Source organism: Echeneis naucrates, chromosome 12 (genome assembly GCF_900963305.1).
Source record: "Echeneis naucrates chromosome 12, fEcheNa1.1, whole genome shotgun sequence".
Taxonomy (NCBI): domain Eukaryota; kingdom Metazoa; phylum Chordata; class Actinopteri; order Carangiformes; family Echeneidae; genus Echeneis; species Echeneis naucrates.
Window position 1 is genome coordinate 10,793,722 of NC_042522.1, and position 22,429 is coordinate 10,816,150.

Sequence of the window (22,429 nt, forward strand, 5' to 3'; positions counted from 1 at the left end):
GGGGGAGAAGAGAATGAGTTAGAGGTTTGCCTGTGTCTTGGTCGTTTAAGCTGAAAGGCTCCCCTTATGCCAGCCACTGTCTGTGGTGGGAACCGTTAACCTGGACCTGATGATAAGGTCGGCTATGATGTCCAAATTGTGAAGTGAAAACTAGTTGTGTGTGGTGTGCTTGCGCACAAGAGCTCCATTAGGCCTGCTGTACTTCTCAGTTTTCAGATATTCATACTGTGTCGCCATCTGCTGGAGAACATTGAACACATATTTCTCAATTTTCCATTTGGTAATGATATTTTAAAGCCCATATTAGGTGGGGTTGAGGGTTTGGTTTCTGCAGATTCACACAGCAGAACGTTTCTTCCGAGCAGCTGCAGAGAGAAATACTGCCACCTACTTAAAGGGCGCAGATTTCAACTGAACCTTAGATTCAAAGTATACTTTTAATTATAGTTTTGTAACAGCCAATCTCAAACAATAAGGCAACTGTGAGCATTATGAAGCGTATATAAATTTTGGAAAAACAAACAAACAACCCCCCCCCCCCCCCTTCCCCAAAGTGAAGCAGTTATGTCTGAAAAGCTTCTTAAAGACAGAAATGATGAATTCTTGTCTCCACTGAGTTTTTGGCAGTGATGCTGTGGCTGAATTAAGAAAAACCAGGGCTAATCAATGCTCAGCATGAAAGGCTCAAACAAATGAATATATGATGCAGAAACAGCATAGAAAATCATATTCAATGATCAGTGATTCTTTCGCATCCCTGCCACCTAATAGCTTGCTTTGTTTCTGACAACCAGATAAACACAGGAAAAGGGGTAAAAGACCTGTGTGATGGATTCTTCATTTGAAATGTAATTTTTGTGAAGCAGCTTTAGGGGAAAAAAAAAAAAAAAAAAAAAAAAAATACACAACAGCAGTTCGTCAGGTAAATGGTCACCAGGACACTTCTTAACTCTTCCAATGAAATGTGGCTCAAAAGGAGCTCCTGAAATTATGTACACAACGCTTCAATGATCAGCTGACTCAGACAATGAAAAACACAGTGGTGTTACAGTTAGAGTCATGTTTATTTACAGCAGAATCCTGAACAAGGAGGGAGAGAAGTGGAGGGGCGGCAAGGGGGGGGGGGGGGGGTTAAAGGAGACAAAGTGTTTTAGATCAAGCATTTCAGGATTCATAATTCACTACACAGTTCTTAATTTATTTTATTCACCATTTTTCTATACAGAATCCATTCAGCCGTAATATCAATGGACCAACAGAGCTGGGGGGTGGGAGGGGGGTGGGGGGCGGGAGGAGATGTGGGGGGAAAAAAAAAACAAAACAAACAACACTAAAGATTTTTTTTTTTTTTTTTTTAGAAACAACAGAGTGAAAAGAAATTCATTTTCTATAAAAAAAAACAAACAAACTTGTTATCACCATGATCATTTGTTATTTATATATGCATATACACACACACACACATATATGTATGTGTGTGTATATATATATATATATATATATATACACATACACATATATATGTATATAAATCTATATATTTTCTTTCCATGTCCATGAAGAGGTGATGGGTTTGTGGGTCCATAATGTCCAGGCAGACAACTGCATTGAGCAGCAGGCCGGACGTCCCAACCTGACAGCACTCAGGTCATAATAGTCTCTGTGATTCAGTCAGAGCTGACCATGTGCAGTTTTTCTGACTTGCAGCCTTTGTACCACCCACTGATACAAGCCCATAGGTCCAGTGCCTCGTTGTCGGCCAGCAGAGACTCATGACTGCAGTAGCCCTGTTGACGCAGTCTGAGAAATGATACACTGTACACTTCACATGCATGGCCAGATAGCATAAAAAAAGTAAAAAAAAAAAAAAAAAAAAATCCAAAAAGACAGCAATCTGCAACTTCCGTACATCTCTGCTGTGCGCTCCCTCGCACTTTTTCCAGTATACATTAGATATTAACTGACAAGCACAAAAAAATCAGTGGAAGGACAAAAACAGAAAGATGCAAGACTGTCAGGTACCAGTGAAAGTAAAAACATCCTAGTTGTTAGCTGTGATTTCTATTTTTGATTTCCAAAGGGCACAACTGATCCTCTCGCCACCCTCGGTCCAAGCAGACTTGTTATTTGACCAGACACACACCTACGCACACTTAACTGTCCACCTAGGGAACTAATATGAATCCACACACTGTGTTTTCATATTTCACTGACCTTCATTTCCAGGCTTCTAGTCCAAACTTTCACAATAGTCAGGTCTTCATCGACTGAGGTGAAACACAGACATTTACAAAGCTCAGGTGAAATGTGCTTGTCTATTGTTAAAATATATAAAAACTGATTTGATATAACATGCTCAGAGAGTAAGAGGCTGACATGAGATGCTTTTAGTGTTACCATGGTGTTACCACGTGTGTGTGTCAATTCAAATGCGCACAACAGAAATTCAGTACAAAACCCAGCTTGACGCATGTTGAGATTTCATGATGAAAATATAGTATACTTTAAAATTAATTCAACATTCATTTATTTGAAAAACAAAAAACACTGTTTACATTTTCACCTGTCTGCAGAAAGACTGATAATAAAAAAAATTGACCCATGTCAAGAACAAATTTTCAGTAAATTTTACAATGTGGTTCCACTTGGATACGTTTGTTTATGACAATTAGACCCAACAGACCTAGCTCACTGGAAACCTGACTATTGTCACTGTTTTAACAAGTTCATGATTTCAAATTTAAAACCAAGTAAAACAAACATTCACTCATCTGGTCTTTACTGCCTTACACACCGACACACACACACACACGCACACGCACACGCACACACTTCCAACACTTGAGCAGGAAACTAACTTTTTCATCAACCAGCCACTGATGTCTTTTTTTTTTGTCTGTTTTGTTTTTTCCTTTCAAAAATCCATCAGCTGTGTTTCTATCACACATACCAGTAAACTTAAGAAATCATCCTCCAAATGATGGACACACTCTGATAGATTCAAGAGCCAAACTTTACCAAAACTGGGCTGTTTGTAGCTGGTGCCAGTTTCCCACCCTACACAACATGCTCCCAAACACAAATACAAACTCAAGATATCGCAAATACATGTGTACACATATATACAAATAGAAGCGGCCCCTCAAACACTGGGGGCTGCTTAACAATTTATAATGCATCATTTCTGTATATGCCAAGAATAAAACTTTTCTAAATAAAATACATAGTTATCTGTGAGGGTGGGCAATGGGGACAGCAGATGAACAGAGGGGAGGAGGGTGGGGCTCATCGCAAGGAGTGTCGGCAGAGGGTGGCGGCGCTGGGTAGAAGCCATCATTGAGGGACGATGAAGACAGCAGATGACGAAGGCAGGGAGGAAAGAGGGTAGACGGATGGAGGGGGAAGACTCTTCTCCTTCACTTTGTTGCTGACCCAAACACTGTCCTGTGCCTCTACAGCACGCTGCCTCGTCAACGCTTGTTAAATCGTTCCATAATAATATTAATAATAATAATAATAATAATAATAATAATGATAATGATGAAGACCACAACAATGCTAAAAAAATATATATAAACCCCAGCCATGTCTCACAAGTGTAAGTCCACAAAAAGGGGGGGAGGTCTGGTCCTCAAGTTCATCTGAGTCGATGTCAAGCAGATGCAGTGTAAAGACGCAGGAAAAGAAGAAAAACGGAGAGAGAGAAGAGGCCTGTCAAATGGAGCGGGCCATGGGAGAGAAGTGGCAAATGAGTCCAGTATAGAAGAGAGAAAAATGGAGCGCAGGGGGGGAGGCAGAGCAAAAGAGAACACAGGCAGGATGCGTCATAATGAAGAGGAAATAAACAAAAAAGAGGAAGCAGAGATGAAACGGGGGAGGATGTTGGGATGATTCGTGTTGGGGCATTGTGATCCACACACGGGTGTCCTTCTGAGGGTTTTCACAGAAGATTGGCGGAAAGCATGAACAAGTGATGACAACATGGCCTCACTGTGAGTGCACCCTCTCTCCTTCCCTCTAATTAAGGGAAAGGATCCGCAGTCCTCTCCGCGCTGCTGGTTCATCCCAGGGTACATCATACCTCCAGGAAGCGGGAGCTGCTAGTCTTGGCATGGAAGGGCTCGGACCACATGCGCCGCAAATCCCCCTGTCGGCCAGACATGAGTCCACGTGTAAATCAAATGTTTTCTGATCTCAACTTTGCAGGTCTACTTTTACAAGAGTGAAATAGCTATCCATCGTCCAATCATGGAGCATTTAGTATTCTACAATTCCCTAAATATTTGCTTTTCAGGAAAGAAAATTTGCTTATTAGTTTTTGTATTTCTTCATCTGAAAATAAAAAAGAAATAGGCCATTCACCACTTTCCTGTAAGGGCAATCTTTATACTGTTAGAGTAATTTATGACAAGAAAAACATGCACATTGAAAAAGCGCAGGAGGAAATTGCATCAGTGAAGTAAATATAATCAGTCTGGCAGCAGAAAACTGTGACGTTGTCCTTGTGACTGATTATTGCACCCACCTTCAGATAGGCCATAGTGAGCAGAGGCAGCAGGGTGAAGGGCACCAGGTAAAGCAGAGCGGGCTGAGCAGCACGATGGATCCTGGAGGCCACAGTGGCAGTGAGCAGGCCTGAGGGCAAAGTAACACATTAATCACACAATCAGATGTGGAAAAATTATTAAATCTATGCTGAGAAAAAGGGGGTATAGTTGGGAAAGGTCTGAAAGATCATACTTCAAAGCGTTTATTGAATAAATAAATAAATAGAAAAATAACGCCCAAACAACTAAAACCAACTAAACCCAAAACATGAAACAACAGAAACTTTGACCTTCTCCATACATCCATTTATTGATTATTTGCTTACCCACAAAGTATCCGATGAGAGTGCAATGGAAATAGGAGACGCGCTGCATGCGTCCGGACATGTTACCCGGGCCCGGGACTTCCCCAGTTGCTTGCTTCTTATAGTTATCATACCGCAAGACGAAACATAGAAGCAGCCCTGGCATCACAATGTCCCCAATTCCCAGCATTGAGAAGTGACTTCCTGTGGAACTGCATGGGAGGAACAAAAGTCAAAGATATGCTTTAAATGCTTGAATGGTCCTGGTGAACAATGCAAGCACCCCAAAGTCTCATGTGTGTCACAAATGTTTCATCCAGGCAGGTGTCAGAAAAGAGGCAGATATACATCTTTAGTCTAAGCAGCTGCATCATGAAGCTGTGTTGGTCAGCAGAACACTACATTTTTGAATGAAAGAAAAAAATGATACTGGCATTCTTATCTTCCCATCTCATTCAGGTAAAGACGTTTGGCCTTTCAGTGTTGTCAAAACAAAGACCGCCTTTGTCTTAGAACCAGATTATCCATTGAATAGCAAATAGTAGGACAGCTTACATTATCCCAACAGTCTCACCTAAGCTACAGCATGTTAGCTGTAGAATCTGATATGCTGCTCATGTTAGAAGGATCCATGGCACATGCATGGAAACAGTGGTAGCTATTACTCATTTGGTCAGTACAATTCCAAAAAAAGACCTAAAGATAATTGTTGAGCAGAGATTTGCTCTGCTCAAAAGTTCAAATTCTAAATATAGTGAATAAACATCTAAGACAAAGAAAAGAAGAAAATGATCAGCAGCATTTGCGTTATATGAATGTTTGGCTTTTTAGTCAAAATGTATCTTTGAATATTCATTTTCAAATTCACTCTCCAACCGGTAACTAATCACTTGTTTCAACTCCATGAACAGCTACAGGAGGACATTAAGCATCTACGATTCAACCTGTTCCTGTGCTATGTTGGCAATGATAACATTTTAACAAGTTTTGTTAGAATTGCCCTCAAGTTTTAGTTTATTAAAATTTATGATGGATTTGGCAATAACTGAAAATATAAATCTTCATCACACATCCTCTAGGGGGCTGTACTGCATATCCTGGCAGGAGTGGATGATATATGTTGCCATGGAACAAAGTGCTGGACCCGACAACAGCTTTGCCAGCATTGTGGCAAAAAGAAAAAATACATAAATATAAAAATAAAAATTCAAAAACCAGAGAGGATATGAGGAGGGGGGAAAGATCCTGAATGACTGGATTAAAATGACTTTACTTTACTCCCTATTTACTTCAGGCTTACCTGGGAAAGACCAGTTTGCCAGGGAGTGAAAGGCGGGGGACGTCGCGGCCCATCCCTGGCCCCAAGTGAAGCTTCCTGGACAGAACATCTATGGGATTTTCAGCAGGCTGGGTGGCAACTTTGACCATCACATTGCTATTGAATATGTAGGCTGAGAAGAACACCTGGAGTGAAAAGTCAAGATGATTTAGCCAGTCACATTGACAAATGTTCACTACACCATCAGAGCCTAGAATGATGTTTTGTTATTAATTTATGTCGGAGCACTTATCGTAAACTTTAAACAGACAGGCACTCTCAGCACACAATAAAGAGAGGTGATTCATTGATCTAATTAATCTGATCTATTGTTTGTCTGTTCGCACATAATTATGAACATAAATAATCCGTGTCAGTGGGGAAATAACACTGAAGACAGTGGTGTGCTGGCAGGAGGCTAGGAGCTCAGTATGTGAGCACAGAAAATGTACTAAGTAGCAAACATTATGAAAAGAATCTGACTGTGAAAATGTGCTTTCTTCTCTCTCTTTAATATTATATACAAAAATTTTCTGTGCGGGAACAATCTGCAGTGAAACATTTCTCCTATGTGTCTTCTCAAGAGTGACTCCGCTACTGTTACTCATCTTTACTCCTTCTTGGGAAATAATGGAACAACTACTATAATATGAATGAAATAGAAAACATATATCTGAGACTGCCATGTATTGCACTGGGTACCCTGCTCAGATCGATCTGTAATCTAAACTGACAATTAGGCTCAGTGGTTTCATTACTGAAATTCCAAATAAATTATGCAGGGTTTTTTTTTTTTTTTTTTTACACAAGTAAAATGAAGCATTCCTCCCTTAGTCACTCACTGATTGACTGATGTACACCCTCATATTAAAATGATAATATAAAAGATAATGTATTTGTTTTGGGTGGAAGCATTTGCTTCATTAGTAGTAATATCTTGTTAAGCAGCCATTGCTTTTTACAAATTATACTTTGCATTGAGTGCAGGTGCTGATACATATCAAACAAACAACATCTAAATCAACTCGTGGCAGAAAAAATAAAATCACATTTATGACAAGTGATTCTTACTTCACAAAACAACAGTGATGCTCAGCTTAGGTTTGGACAGGATTTCCTGTCCGTTATAATATTCTCCTATGTTCTTGCAGAGATTATTCTGGTTCATTTCCTTAGAGTCTTTTAGTTGAGAAGGTTGAGACTATGCAGTTAGAAACCATCGTAGCAATTATTGCCATCAATGCTTTGGCTTCCAAACATGCTGCTCAAGGATATTGAGAACAAAAACTCAAACACTTAATGTTTACTCAAGCGAATTCACTTGTGTCTTCATATCTTTGCTGTAGGAAGAATTTTGAGTTGCTGCGAGTGAAGTTGGAATGAGAGCATTTCATACCCAGAACACATCATAGATGAGCAGTCCTGACAAGAGCAGGCAAGACACCTTCAGACTGGGAAGCCGCACAAAGGCTATCATGGCAACACACAAGCCCATGGCTAAAGCTGCAAAGAGGGGGAACAAACAGTTAAACATTCATTTCAACATTTTATCATGAAAAAGCTGAAATACTAACATCGAAACTGATTTTATCCGACCTATTTAAGAATCATTAATTACTCTTCATGCAGGCCTATTAAATTAGACAGATTAATCTGATTAAAATTCTCTGCTTGTGTCTTAATCCACGTTTGGGTAAATGAGGTACAAAGTGATAAAAAGTGAGACATGGAGGTCAAACACGGGCTGTTGATAAAACTACGGCATATGTTTTGTCTGTTTGGTTTTTATAATGGCTTCAAGGGCACTGCAAGATATGTAGTTTTATTTCTTCATTTATTTTTTTTAAATATCTTTTCCTTCAGCATGTCTGTACCATTGTGGACATGTTTTTTTTTTTTTATTGTTATTCCATTTTACTCTTGCTTGCATGCCATCACTCTACAGCAAGGGTGTGAATACAGTGCAGCTAAAAGCTATATCGATTTTATTCTTTTATAGGAAATTATGAAAGTTAAATTTCATCCATATCCTTTATTGAGGATGGGATGGTTTTTTAAAATCACTCCTATCAGTAACAAACACAGCAGCTTTACAAACAGCACTTCACTTCACACTACTTTCATAATTAAAAGACTATTTCGTGTTGATATTTTAACTCCTACCATTCCCGTTTACTGCTGCATGACTCCAATATCCATTAACATTATTGATGTGAAGCACACAACATCCTGCAGCACAGAGACATTTCTGAGAGACAACACAGTAACGCACCGTCCATGAGAAGCCAATGTCCAGTCAGTACCCAGATAAGCACCAACATAACAGATAGCGAGAAGGACAGTAACTCGGCCAGAGTAAAGCGCCCACAGCAGCCAAATGAAATCCTGCAGTAAAAAAGAAATATGTTTTTAAAAAGTCACACAGGTAGACTCAATACTATAGTGACACCAAAAGGCATTTGCAAACTGATTTTACCACTCAGCATCATTTGCATAGTCCACTCTATGGATGAGACTCTAGAGTTAGTGAGTCTGTCATTCATGGTTTAAAAAAAAAAAAAAAAAAAAAGATTCATCCACTCATCCCTACGTGTTGGGTACATTCCCAATAGCCTCTTGACTGGAGTGGGGCAAATGCTGATTTCATGTAGCCTGAGAGAAGCAAGACAGACCTCATCTCATCTGGATTTTATCCAAATGAATCTCAAATAAGTCACCTGACATGCATAGATGACTTGCATGAATGGCCTTTGTTTAAAAGCAGGCTTACTGAAAAATGATCAGAGGCTCTGAATTTGTAATTAAAGAGATTGTGTTCATACCCAGTATTAACTGGGTTGTCTTCTTGGTAATAATTTTTCTTTATTAGTGGCTGGCTGTAAAAGGGTTAAATCCATGTAACCAGGCCAAAACCAACACACTGTTACAATTTCTATTCTCCTAAAATGGGATATCCATATCTTAAAAGAGATTGGACTATAGCTGCACAGATGAGGAAACACTAATAAACAGAGATAAAATACTAACAGCATGGTGCCATTCAAACAGATTCAAACATTTAAAGAAACAAGGAATCCACATGACTTCCTTACTTGTTCTGTGGGGAGCAGGGTCTGGTCAGATACTGGCACATTGGCAACAAGAGGAATGCAAATGCAATTGTTGCAAGAACTGAGGAGAAGAACAAACAACACAACAATGAGCTCAAAGGCCTTAGACATCTTAACTATTCGTTCCAGTTGTTTTCTGTTAGCTTAACGGGGAAGCTCATTTTCTCAGCTTACAGTTTCAATAATCCGCACAGAATAAAAGGCCATCCTGAGAGTAAAACTACTGAACAGAAAACGTGAACAGTTCATTCTACAGCGGCGTTCTCTTGATATGTTCAAGAGGAGCAGTCACCTGCAGTGCAGATGGTGAAGACCACTTGTACCGAGTCAAAGAAGAAGAACATGACTAGCAGGGACACAGAGGCTCCTATGGGCAGGAACAGGGCCTGTGTAGAATCAATAGTCTGAATACCTGCAAATAAAAACAAACATCAAGGTGAGAAGAACTTCAAATCACTATAAAACACAAACTAAATGTATTCACTTGCTTTCTTACAAGCAGAACAGCTAACCAATTATAAGTGATTATTTGTAAATCCAAGAACACATGCTGTCTGTGTATTTCAGGCCTTTGCACTTATATAACACCCACTGTTGTTTGTGTTGCTGTTATTGAAAGACCCCGTTGTGGAGGGGTTACCATCTTTATCCTTCTCCTGGTTCTCACAATCCATGTTTAATGACCTGTAGTAGATAGAGAAAGGAAGAGGGGAGAAGGCAGAGAGTAAGAGAAAGGACAAGATTATCAGTAATCAAAACCTCACAAGTATGTAGACTGTAATGAGGTACAGGGCTGTACAACTCCCTCTAAACAATTTTCTATTACAGAGACTCTGGCTCCTGATCCTATTACATATAAATATCTCTCTCAACGGCAGATGACTACATTTTCCTTTTGAGAAGTTTGATTTTATGAATAGTATAAAAATAAACATCTTCATTTCCTTTATGTTGAATCTTCAGTACAGCATTTGAGAGAAAAAGGAAGACAGTGATATGAAATAGAACTTCAAGTGAATTCTGTCCCTATATAAACTCCTAAAATATCATTTCAGTTGCATCAACAGTTGAATTTAAGGATCTTTAACTGCCTCATTGATGCAGTCAATGACGAAACAATTAGAAACATTTGTTATTTTCCTACTATAACAAGTCAAAATGTAGAAAACAGACCAGAAGCATCTTATTTACAGGTACAAGTATAAAATAAAATAAAAGATGCCATGCTTTGGATACACCATAACTTGAAATAACAAAACATATACATATTTTTTCTCAACCAGACATCCAAACTTTTTTATACACAAAACGCACTTAAGAAATGGTGCAAGGATCTGTGGGGCCTTGGTTAATTGTTGACAACTCCTGCAGACTAGAAGGAGCTCAGCGAATCTTGATCAGAGCAGTTGTGACTGCTAAATAACTACACTCCACCTAACAACTTTAATGTGCCCCTAACACTATGCTGTCTGATTCATGCCAAGTTTACATTTGGAGCTCACAGATTAATGGAGGTATAGTTTGATTTACAGTCAATTGCCTGAATGAGAGCAAAAAAAAAAAACAGCTTCTGTCTCTTCTGCCTGAGATTCAAACACAGAATATGAAGCCATTTACCTCATAATAGCACTCTACTACAATAAATGTGTTTCAGTCAATATCCTAATGCAACTAAATCAATCAAAAGACCATTAGGTTGTTTTTTTTTTGTTTCCACACTGACCAGTTCATCAATCTAACTAGATTTACACCTGTGGCCAAATTTTGTACATCAGATGTGTGGTAAATGTCTGCATGGAACAAACCAAATGAAATATCTCTCATGAATTAACCCAAGGTGTATTAATACATACCTGAAGCTAAAAGTTGTTGTTTAGAACTTAAAAAAAAAAAACTAATAACAATTATACTTTCATTTGTATTCAGCTTTGCTTGTGTGAAAACTAAAACATGCTCTGTTGGTCACAGTCTGTCATCCTTTTGACACCCAAGGTGAATTGCTCATTTGTTGGCACTCACCTGAAACTGCCATAGACGATGAGAAGAATGGAGATTAGGAAGGTGGACACCTGGCTGGAGTCAACTAGGGAGTATGCCCTGAAGCAAAGAGACAAAAACAAACATTAGCTTCTGTACATACACATAATGTACAGACTACATTATGTGGAGTGAATAAACAACTTCTGTTGTTTATGTTTCAAATACAAAAAGTTATCATGACCATAAACACCACAAAAGAGCGTCTATAAACCTTAAAATATACAAATGATTTTGTCTAAAACTCCAGACTTCATCCTGGCTGGAATTTGTCAAGCACAAGCTGTGGTGCTGAATTAAGGATTTGATAATTGAATATCAAAAAAGCCTCTTTGAGCTTTTGCAAGAATGATCAATATTTTCAAATTATGTTTTTAAAAATCGCTCAAAAACAGAGACATCAACATAAACTTGAATTCTGAAAAATTCTGAATATCAAGAACAATAAACTACAAGGGCTGAGAAATTGCCGTACAGTTATTGAAGTGCATGGAATTGAAATATAATTTTATCTTGGAATGAAAGTTGTTTTTTCAAATGGATTCTGCTCCATAATAATAGCAGCTGAAGAATGCACACCCGTATACACATACCAACCATCAGCCTGACACAGTAATACATGTCTGTGGAACAGTTCTCTGCTTATTTTCTACACTGCTATGCTGAGGAAAATGACAAAAATATACAAGTTTGCTGTAAATGTTTTGCAATTACATGAGTTCAGATCGTATACTTTGCCACAACTAACCACAACAGGGAAGTCAATCAGCACCAGCTGGAATCTTTGTACACAAGCCACATTTCCCTTGTATTGCATTACATTTTCATTTTCCTCGATGGACAAATGCTTTTATCCAAACCAACTTACAAGTGGGGGACCTCTCTGAAGCCTTAGCACTGAAGTATTTCCCTCTCAAGTGCAAAAAAAAAAAAAAAACAATAAATATTGTAGGGCAGAGTGCATGTTATACCAGGAATGAACATTATGAAGTACTGTGTGTGTGTGTATATAACAACAAGTTATTTACACATGAAACTTAAATCTAACTCAGCAGTGGATCCACCCAGTACAATGGTACAAGTGATCTGTCCATTATTCATTTAAGGGGTACTCGGTCAGAAGAGTTCGACAACTGTTTGATTATAGTCACAGACTATATCTTTTCTATCTAAATCAAAAATTTGTTGAAGCTACCACCCATTACAACATGCAAATATATCTTAACATATAGTTTCAGTGCATAATACTATTGTTGTGTTGCACTGAGCTGAACGTATCCTGTTTCCCTGGGATCAGTCCGCTTAGTTGCAAACAAACCAAAAGTAAAACAGTTCAATAGTAAAAGGAGCAGATTTTGCTGGAATTTTTTGATTATGGAAATCAATAGACAAAAGGGATCAATGCAGTCCCTGGCAATTTGGACACTGTCTACAATGGAAGGAAGCTCATGACACTGATAAGCCTTTGATTGTCACATAGGTAAGATTTAGGTATTAATGAATTAATAGTTTTTTGTCTGTAGCATTTATTAATGTGTGTGCTAGACTAGATCTCCACATAACCTTGATTCTAGCTGTTCACCTTTGAATTCTCAATTAAATTCAATTCATAATCTCATAAAAAAAAAAAAAATATTGTTTCTGACCATGCTGGAAACAAAAGGTTCAACTACAGGCTTCCTTTTTATTTCAAGAATTAGTCGAGCCCATTTGTATGCATTGGGAATTTTGTGAGACAAACTAGACAAAATAGAAGACCTGATGAAGGACAACACAATGCATGTCTCCTGCTAAAGATTTCTTTTAAAAGAGATTCCATCCACTTCAGTTTGAAGATGGCTCATTTTGTTATGATGCGCTTGTAAAGATGAGCTGCACTTTCTGACATCCAGGTCTGTCCAGCAGTTGAACAGAGGTTGTAAATTGACACTTCAAATTAATCTTCTAAATGCAGTTTAAAGTAATCTCACAGTTCTGTCAGTATGGATTTGGGCTTCTAGTTGGCACACTGATGCTTTGTCTAAGCAGCAAATTGTTTCCATATCAATGATCTGCGGCCTTGAGACAGTTTAGACTTGACACACAACCTTATAGCGCTTTTTTCTGGGCCAAAGACAAGGCTGGCTTTGTGAAGTGCTGACGTCAGGTGAGAGGTGCAACTTTGACCCTCTGAACTGTCTGTCTTGACCGTCAAAATGTCTGAGGTGTGTAGTTCTAAAATGTCTACATAGTCTTAGATTTTGCCACAATGGAATAAAAAAATTTTTTAAAGAACCCTAAAAGTTTAACAATTCACATGCTATATTATGCTACATAATACATAAAGTATATGAGCCTACACCAGTCATTACACGAGCATAGTTTTTAAAGGTAGTGCTTAGGTCACTATAGCGGCTAACATTAGCTTGCAGAAGTATCAGTGCAAAGAACACAAGTTGCAAAGTAGTAATAACAAATGACAGTGCAGAAATGCTAAAGGCGCCAACATCAGCACAAAGGCTCTCCCAATTAAAAGCTTCCTTAGTCACACACATTTATCTATGCGATGTTAAGAAATTAAAGAATTTCTGCCAATTTCTTAATCAGTTTTTATAAAAAGCTATCTATATTTGCACAGCAAATGGCAGAGAGGAAGTCTTCAAAGTTGAAGCGGCAGCGTTTTCACACAGGAAAACAACTAGCAGAACAATAAGGTCAAGCTGACAACTGCAATGGCGGTATATCTGTTACACTAAAAACTGCAACTCCAAAAAAAGCATAAAAATAAAATGTCATAATTAAGAATAATAATTAGCATATTTTAAAATATAATAACATCTGAGTGAAACCACCCTGGTGTTATTTGAAATTTGATGAACCGTGGTTGATCCTTTCACAAAGGCGACCGGTTTCCCCTTCTACTACAGCTGTAACCAGCACTTCTGTTATTACTTGGTTATTGTGTAACAACATACATAGAATTTCAAGAGGATTTCTCTGGAATACAGAACAGCACTGGCTGGATTACCATTTGCGTTGCAATGTTTATATAAACACACATTTTTATGTATCAGGTCCAGCGACTGAAATTAGTGCTTTTCTGCTGGCAATCAGTAAGTCTAGTCTGTACTGTTTCAGACTGGACTGTCACTGGGATCCAATCGTGGTTTTCTTCCAAGTACTGACACAAAAAACAGCCCTTGCATGAAAAGACTTCAAATCATTTTTCATTCTGGCACGCATGCGACACCGGAACTCACAGGTTTCTTTAAAGGCAGAGGAAAAAAAAAAAGAAAAAGAAAAGATTCCCTTGTCTCTTTCATTCATTTACTAGAAATAATTACAGGTGTCATGGAAGGGAGGTGTAACATGTAGTTCATTGTGGAAATAGGACACCAGCACAATGCTGCATCATGTACCTCAGCCCTGGTCTTGTCTAATACAGACCTCTACTTAATGACTGAAAAACATGCTCCACAGGCATCATTTTTAAAGTCACATCAAATTACAATTGGGGCGTGGTACAGTTGACTCAAGACTATAATAGACATCTAACAATATAGCCGATCCAAAAATGACACCCTGCTCAGGAAATCTTCCTGCTTTGTTGGCTGTAACCTAAATGGGTTAAATATCTTTTCGACAGTTTGGTTGTAAGCATGAAGACAGTGATTTAGAAACTGACCTTGTTCCTCTCCACAGACGCTAATGATGTCACTGCCTCACTGTCAACACACCACACAGATAGGCAGCTAGTTTAATCTACCACAGCCCTAATTCATATTCTAGTATCGAACTGGTCCGTCTGAATTCTGTGCACAGAAGCCTGTAGAACATGGGTGAGATAGATGAATGGAACATTTAAAAACAAAATACAATCCCGGACTGTTGAGGGCTGGATGGCGGCCCAAAGTGCCATAAGACGTCCTTGTTCACTGACAGACTAGGTTTTCAATAACACAATTCCAATACCGTCCTCCATCAAGCTAGTTGCATGCATGACTTGACCACTAAGGGCTAGGTCACCAGGCCACAATGAAGATTTTTACAAATGTGACTGTGTGAACATTTAGGACAGAGTGTCCAAAAATATGCAGGCACTGCAAAATTGTGAGCCCAGAGAATATACATTAATTGTACTTGTGCCATTATTTACAAAAGCATACAGTAACCACTACACAAAAACCGCTGCTAGAGCGCCAATGGGGATATCAACATTTAGCTGCTTCCACTTTCTCATCCACTTACGGATGTAATGAGCTTGTGATCACACATGCCCTGCATTGCTGCTCGAGTGTGTTTGGCATTTTATTTTGTGAGTTTGAATTATTGTTTATGAGAGATGGCCTGCAGCTTTAGGTTCTCCACATTTTTTAGAAATTTGTTAGATGGCAGAGATACACAAGCTGCTTGTGACACCTATCAAGGCTGAGGTCCAACTCTCATATGGTTAATTTTTTTTTAGAGCAAATCACCAGTGAAAATCTCAGGATCAACGTTTGAGATGGGTTAGTCTATTCTGTCTCCAAATTAATACTACTTAGGTCTTTATGTCCAGAAGAATAATCATTAGTGCTGTGTCTGTTCAGGACACAGGCAACAGGTGTCTCAGTAATCCTTCAGGGTCAAACAGGCCAGCGTGTGCTCTAAACTGAGAATATTGAAATCTTTGTCACGTCCATGTAATTGAACAATCCATAAAAGCAACACCATGAAAAAGGGTTTGCAATTGTTTTTGTATTTAGGCTCTTCAAAACAGAGGCAATAAAGGCTCCTAAAGAAAAGATATTACTGTTCATCATGTTTAGTCTCATTTTAAATGTGCAGCAGTCAACATTTTCCAAATTACACAATTAACAAGTTATGTCAATTATTTGTGTCTAGAAAGGCTTAAATTAAACAGTAGTGAATAGACTAGATAATATGATTTCCTACTTTTAATGCCCTTTTAATGTTAAAAGGGCATAAATCTCTACAAGTATTTCTAACCAAGCACCACCTATAGCAAGAATGGGAAATACTGCACATACTCCTGAGCACAATCTTTCACTTTACCTCTGACAGATGATAGTGCTCCGGTTTTAAACACTGGAAACTCTACATAATAAGACTGTGTGGCAAACTGATTTAACTATATGATCTCAAGTTTATCAAAGCTTAAGAGTGTCAGACCAATACTAGACACCCAGTGTTGTCTTGACAGTCTACTGTCACTGAATATTGTTTTAATTTGCAACCTGAAGTAAACAGACATGTTTTTCATACCTGACAGAACAATTTATTTCAGACTAGCAAAATGTACAACACATACACACCCAGTAATTACTCCAAGTGATCAAATGACATCCACCTTTGAATGTTACCATTGCAGTCACGCCTGCCTAGGCATCACAAATTCCTATCGCTATCAATTATATTCTCATCTTTCTGGGACAATCTTGTGTGCACTTGCCACATAGTCACACCTGCACAACCACATCTGAAGATAAAGACTGAATTGACATTTGGTTCTGGAGTTATGTTTTTATCTGACCCTCTAAATCAAAACATAGGCATGCTGTGTTTTAGCTGAACATGGTGGCCAGAGCAAAAGCTCTGACTGAAATATTTTACTAGTTATTCTGAATATCTCTTTTGCAGCAATTTGAGGATTCACGGTTTTCACAAGATGGCAACAACTGCAGCAAATGATCAGATTTGCTGAAAAAGCTCAGAGAAATGGCACACATTCGGCTTGATGGACAAGTTAGATGAAATACTATATGTGACTGCACAGGTCTGTTCTTTCCTAATGCCTATATGACTGTGATATTGTTCTCTGTATTTCAGCACATAGAAAATTTCACTAATTATTTTAGGACCGAGAAAATGTAAAACCACATCCAAAAGCTTCAAAACTGAATGAAAGGAAGTGAAAATAAATTAAAACTAAGAGTTTCCCCATCACATATGAACATTATGATTCTAACAAAAAGCCCCTAAATTTGTTTAGAAGCAAACAGGCTGCTAAGCTACCTCCTGCTGTGAAACCCATTCCAAACAGAATCAAACTACAACTTGCCATCTTTCAAATGAGACATCTTCAAAACTGTACTTTAGCCTGTGTGTTACCACAGCACAAAAAAAGGACTGCTGTGGTTTACTTATTAGAAATTTATCCAAGCAGCAATACAGTAGCTATAAAACCAATTGTGCAAGACAGAACTAGCAAATGCTGCAATGCTCAGCGTCCTAACCAAAAGTCTGTAAGAACATTTTCATTGCAGGACTATCTATAAAGCAATATTTCACAATTAATAGCAAATATGTTACCTACATGTGTGGTTTGTTAAGAAGCAGGGTTAAATCCTGACTATGAATTTGGTATCTCACAGCTCTGGCTTTGTCTTTCTGAATAAGAAGCATGTATTTGTTCAAAGGCCTCGAGAATTGATGCAGTCTGGAGTTAGTTTTGAATTTCATCCCATGTTAGAATGTGACGGAGACATGGACTGATTAAAAAGGCAGACAAAACTGAAAACTACAATGTTATACGTGTTATAATATACCAAATTGGAACATATGCCATGGTTGTTGTTTTACGATCTTATTTCAATGTGAAATGAAAACCCCATTTACTCACCATGTCATGTTCACATAAAAACAGGTGAAATGACGTTAAATGATATGGGACAATAAACCAAGTAGATCAAATATTGTTAACATGTCTTGACCACAAATAAAACCATGCAACGTCACAGGTGTTTTCCTGACTTGAACATTGTCAGTTCAAACAGTCATTGAATCTTGATCAACTGGACTTTTCTCTCATTTCACCTCTCATCCAAGAGGTTTCATCAGTTCTGAGCAACTGTTTAGGAAACCCAGTTGCCCCAGATACAACTTTGTGAGAGAAAATTGTTAGATGACAAAGTTCAACCTTATATAAAACTGCACTAAGCAGTAGCATTATCATTTAGCTGAGCATAAAAAAAATCATACAATTGTAAACAATATTAATTACATTCTGTATATAAATGATATAATTTGGTTTCTTAGAGGGTCTCTCACGTGGCAGTAATCTGAAAATCTTTTAGTTTTGGGAGAATGGTCAGGAAAAGAAGAAGAAAAGTCATATTGGATTATGGGCAATCATAATTCAGCACAAATTAAATGTGTCTTTGTTTCCTATTATTTTGCAGGCAAAACATAAATAATTGAGCAGTCGTTATTTTGAAATCCTAAACTTAATTTTATATCTATGTGCTCCATACAAAGAAAGACCCACAAATGTAGAGTCTTACTTAACTCTTACTTAATGTTAGTTTTTTTTTCCCCATGGAGCCTAGTTGCTTATTTCTGTGGTTCCCCCACTTAGTTGGGTTTATCAAGTCAATATAGTTGTATTTTTGACACTATTTCCCCTTGGCAAAAAGGCATAACAGGGGCAAATGTATCACAGGAAAAAAACGTAATAAGATCAGCTTCCCCACATCCAGAGATGGCCTGTTAAACACTTAAACGACAAGTGTAGTGTACAAGTTTACAATGCGATCACAATGCAAACTTTTCCCATGCAAATCTTTGAAAATCTACTTAATATTAGATTAATTTTGTTTGTGGGTTTAGACAGAGGCATTGAAGTTTTTTTTTTGTTTTTTTTTAACATCATACTAAATTCTACAAGAAACAAAAAACACAACATTTTTATACTAAGTCCACTAGCTTTAGTCTCTGCAATACTTAACTATTTTCTCGGAGGCGCTCAAATGATAAGTACTTCTGTGATGTTCTGAAAGAATGCACGGAACCTCCCATAAAACACTATCAACATTACTGAATACATGTCAGAGGGAAAACCCTGTAGAGCAAAAACTGAACCAAGCAAATAGATTTTCCCAAACAATGGCTGTCAGTCTGACTTCCCTGATAAAACTACTGCCGTTTCCTCCACACATAATATTGATAGTTAAAATGGATGTGATAACAGCTCATAAAGTACAGGTCAAATATATAATAAATACTATAAAAAAAAACAGATGAATAGCTCATTAATATCAAAGTCTGATAGGGAAAAAGTATAAAGACAAGTATTTACAAAAAGATAAAATGGAAAAAAAAAAATTGAGACAAAGTAAGAGTTGGACCTTTAAGATCAACACACTGCTTTGCAATGGAGCCCTTTCATTCAACGAGTCTGCCCTGTTTTAACACAAGATGATTTTGCTCTGATTCTAACGAACACTCAATCCGTGAAGCCAACAGGCAGCAATTCAGCCTTCATTTGTCAGCAAGGCCTCGGCTAAGTCAGGTCCTTTTCATTCAAGGGGACAACGCAATTCACTGATCACATCATCTCTCTGTTCTCGTCTAATGTGGTCCTCGCCAAATTCTTCTGAAATTCAACCACAACGTTAACCTGGCATTAAGTGTGCACCCCGCAGCTCTGCAGAGGTTATGTGTACCGACCTGTTGTGTGCCACGGTGCCAAACTCGCCCTGAAGCTGGCATTTGGGGGCATGAATGCGACGCCAGTTAGCTAGCCTAGCTCTACGGCAGAACCTTTGTTATTGTGTGCAGCAGCGTCGAGTGCTAGCCGTCTGCTAGGCAAGCGCTTTATCCACACAGCTAACGTCCACTAATCTACCCCCCAGCGCCATTCAGCGTTGTGCTTCTTGAAGTAAATAGCACATTTCAGAGGGCAAACTGTGGTACGAGCGAGGTGGTCATTCACTTACTTCCCAACCAAATGAGCTTATCGAGCCGTTAGCCCAGCAGCTAGCTCGTTAGCAACAACTCACCCCACCACCAATGGGATTGACCCGATGCCTTAGCATCAGCTGGTCGGGCTGCTAGCTAAACACCCAGCTTAAGTTAGCTGTTAGCGACATCAGAGATGCATGAGAGAAATACTTAGATGACTGACATTTTGCTCTCAAGACGATGATGAGTGCTATTAAAAGCGTCTTTGTAAAGAGTCAAGCCTTTGTGCGACTTGTCAGAAACACAATTCATTGGTTTAGTGACCTATATCAATGAGCGTTGGCAGTGCCAACGGCTAACGTTAGCCGCCGCTAGTCGGTAGCGCTGTGCCTGTGCGCACTCACCAGGATGAGTAGCCCTGCTCCGCCATATCGCCGAAAACAGTGGGCTCTGCGACTGTGGCTAACACAGATTCAGGTCCCGGTGACAACCCGTTGGGACCTCGGCGAGGTTTTTTCTGTTTTTCCTTCACAATCCGACGTCCTAGCAGGTACTTCTAGGTGACAACATGATGATACATCCCGGCGGCAGCTAGTGATCACTAGCTGAATATCTTTGCAATTGAAATGGTGAATGATGGTTTTGCTCTCGTTAGGTGGACAAGACAAAGCACCCCGAGGAAAAAAAAACACTGATGTTATTTTCGTCGGTTTCGCTAATATCCTGCCGTCACCCCCAACCGAGAAGACTCGGTCTCCAACGATGCTACACCCACTGTAGATCCATATCCAGCATGATGTGTCCAGAGTAAATTGTGATATTCCTCCAGTCTGCACCCCTAGCTGTTATGGAAGACGTTCAGCTTTGTTTTCTATGGCGAGAGTCGCGGGAACGCGCAAAATCGCCCTGCTGTAGAGGTTTACAAGTAGGACGTGCACTGAAATGTTTTGTGCACTGAAAATGCTTGCAATGGTTTCCCTTCAGCTGCCAGCGTTGCAGCCGATCACACACACGTCTCTCACCGAAGCCGTGAGCATTACGTCGATAAGAAAAGGAAATGTGTGGTTAATGTGTGGCTCATTGTAACCTCGACTTAGTTCATTTTATTTTAGAATCTGACAAAATACTGAAAGAGTGACAAGCCCTCAGTATTATGGGGAAACCTGTTATGAAAACATTTTTAAGCATAAAGAAAACGTGTCCAAATAGCACGTTTGATGTAGTATTTTTGCACAGAATTTGTGATCAATGTGCTTCGTTCTCTTGATCACAAATACGTTTTTGTTTTTTTTAGTGTTTTTTTTCCCCCAGAGTTGTCTGCACAATTGTTGATTGGCTCAAGTGTGTAAAAGGGTCTGGGAAGCTCTGGTTAAAAGAAAGATAATACAAGCGTCAACACAAAAAATGAAGGAGGAAAAAAAGCACTATGTAACACCAATACAACAACGGGTCTAAAACATTATGTTATACTGTATCACTCAACGTAGATATACCTAAATTGTGGTTGGCATTACTGTTTTACCTCCTTATAATTTGCTTGATGAACGAATATATGAATGTTGTGGAATCCATTCAGACTAATTACAAATATGGCGAATCCATTATTGGCTATCATTTGCTCATATTTGATAAAAACGGTCTTCACTGCTGCCATGATTTTATAGATGATGTATTGTAAACAATCAGTCACCATCAGTCAAAAAATAGAACCATTGTTAGCCTTGTATTCTCAATTTTCATTGATCATTGCTAGAATAAGTAATAAGTTATATTTACATGTTTTAATCAATCACCGCACTCAAGCTCGACTACAAAGTGAAACAAAAGTTCTTTATCGCTGATACACTGTAAAGTAAGACGCAGATCACTTAATTCAAATGGTAAAACATCTTTACTCTTAAAAATATTAAGTTGATTTGATCAGTTTTTTTTTTTTTTTTTTTTTTGCTACCTGTTGCATTTTACTTGAGCATGCATTATAAACTATTAATGTTAAATTCAGTACTATAAACCAAATCACCACGATCTCACTGAACATGAAAACTTTAAACATTCTTTCCTGCAGAAAATTTAATTTCCTCCAGCACTTGTACATACTAGCAGCAGCAGCATTATTTACACAGTATAATGCAAGTACAAATCAAAAAGTGAGTTTCAACTAGGGAATGTTTCATATTTCGAAGAACTTGACCACTTCTACAAGAGCTTGAGCTACATCAATCAATGACAGGAGTTAAAATGATGCCCTTTCATGTGATCATAACTCATTGACAAATAAAAATTGGAAGTTTTACAATCACATCTGTTTTCAAGTATCACATAAGTAAGATTGGTGTTTTCCACTTCTGTGAATAGCATAAGTGCCATTTACGTTTGTTTTGAACTCACAACCATCAAACGCACACACTTTTTTTTTTTTTCAAGTCTTCCAAGATGAGAGTTAAAGCATTG

At 38.4% G+C, this 22,429-nt stretch overlaps 1 protein-coding gene across 1 annotated transcript; it reads right to left on the reverse strand.

The window, feature by feature from the left end:
• Positions 1-1,533: 1,533 nt before the first annotated feature.
• On the reverse strand, positions 1,534-20,883 carry sppl3 (signal peptide peptidase 3). The gene is made up of 11 exons (XM_029515800.1): positions 20,383-20,883; positions 11,300-11,377; positions 9,873-9,964; positions 9,573-9,692; positions 9,263-9,341; positions 8,443-8,555; positions 7,567-7,673; positions 6,153-6,316; positions 4,874-5,064; positions 4,526-4,635; positions 1,534-4,147 (listed from the first exon to the last, which is right to left on the reverse strand). Exons 1-11 carry the CDS (start codon positions 20,406-20,408, stop codon positions 4,076-4,078), a joined length of 1,152 nt encoding a protein of 383 aa, XP_029371660.1. The 5' UTR covers positions 20,409-20,883; the 3' UTR covers positions 1,534-4,075.
• Positions 20,884-22,429: the final 1,546 nt, after the last annotated feature.

What these genes read in the sequence shown, in the direction of transcription:
- sppl3 (XM_029515800.1), bottom strand. Translation starts at nt 20,408, where the DNA reads ATGGCGGAGCAGGGCTACTCATCCTG. An exon ending in ATCGTCTATGGCAGTTTCAG is followed by an intron (nt 9,965 to 11,299) that starts GTGAGTGCCAAC and finishes TATCTACTACAG; the next exon opens with GTCATTAAACATGGATTGTG. An exon ending in TCATCTATGATGTGTTCTGG is followed by an intron (nt 6,317 to 7,566) that starts GTATGAAATGCT and finishes TTTTCACTCCAG; the next exon opens with GTGTTCTTCTCAGCCTACAT.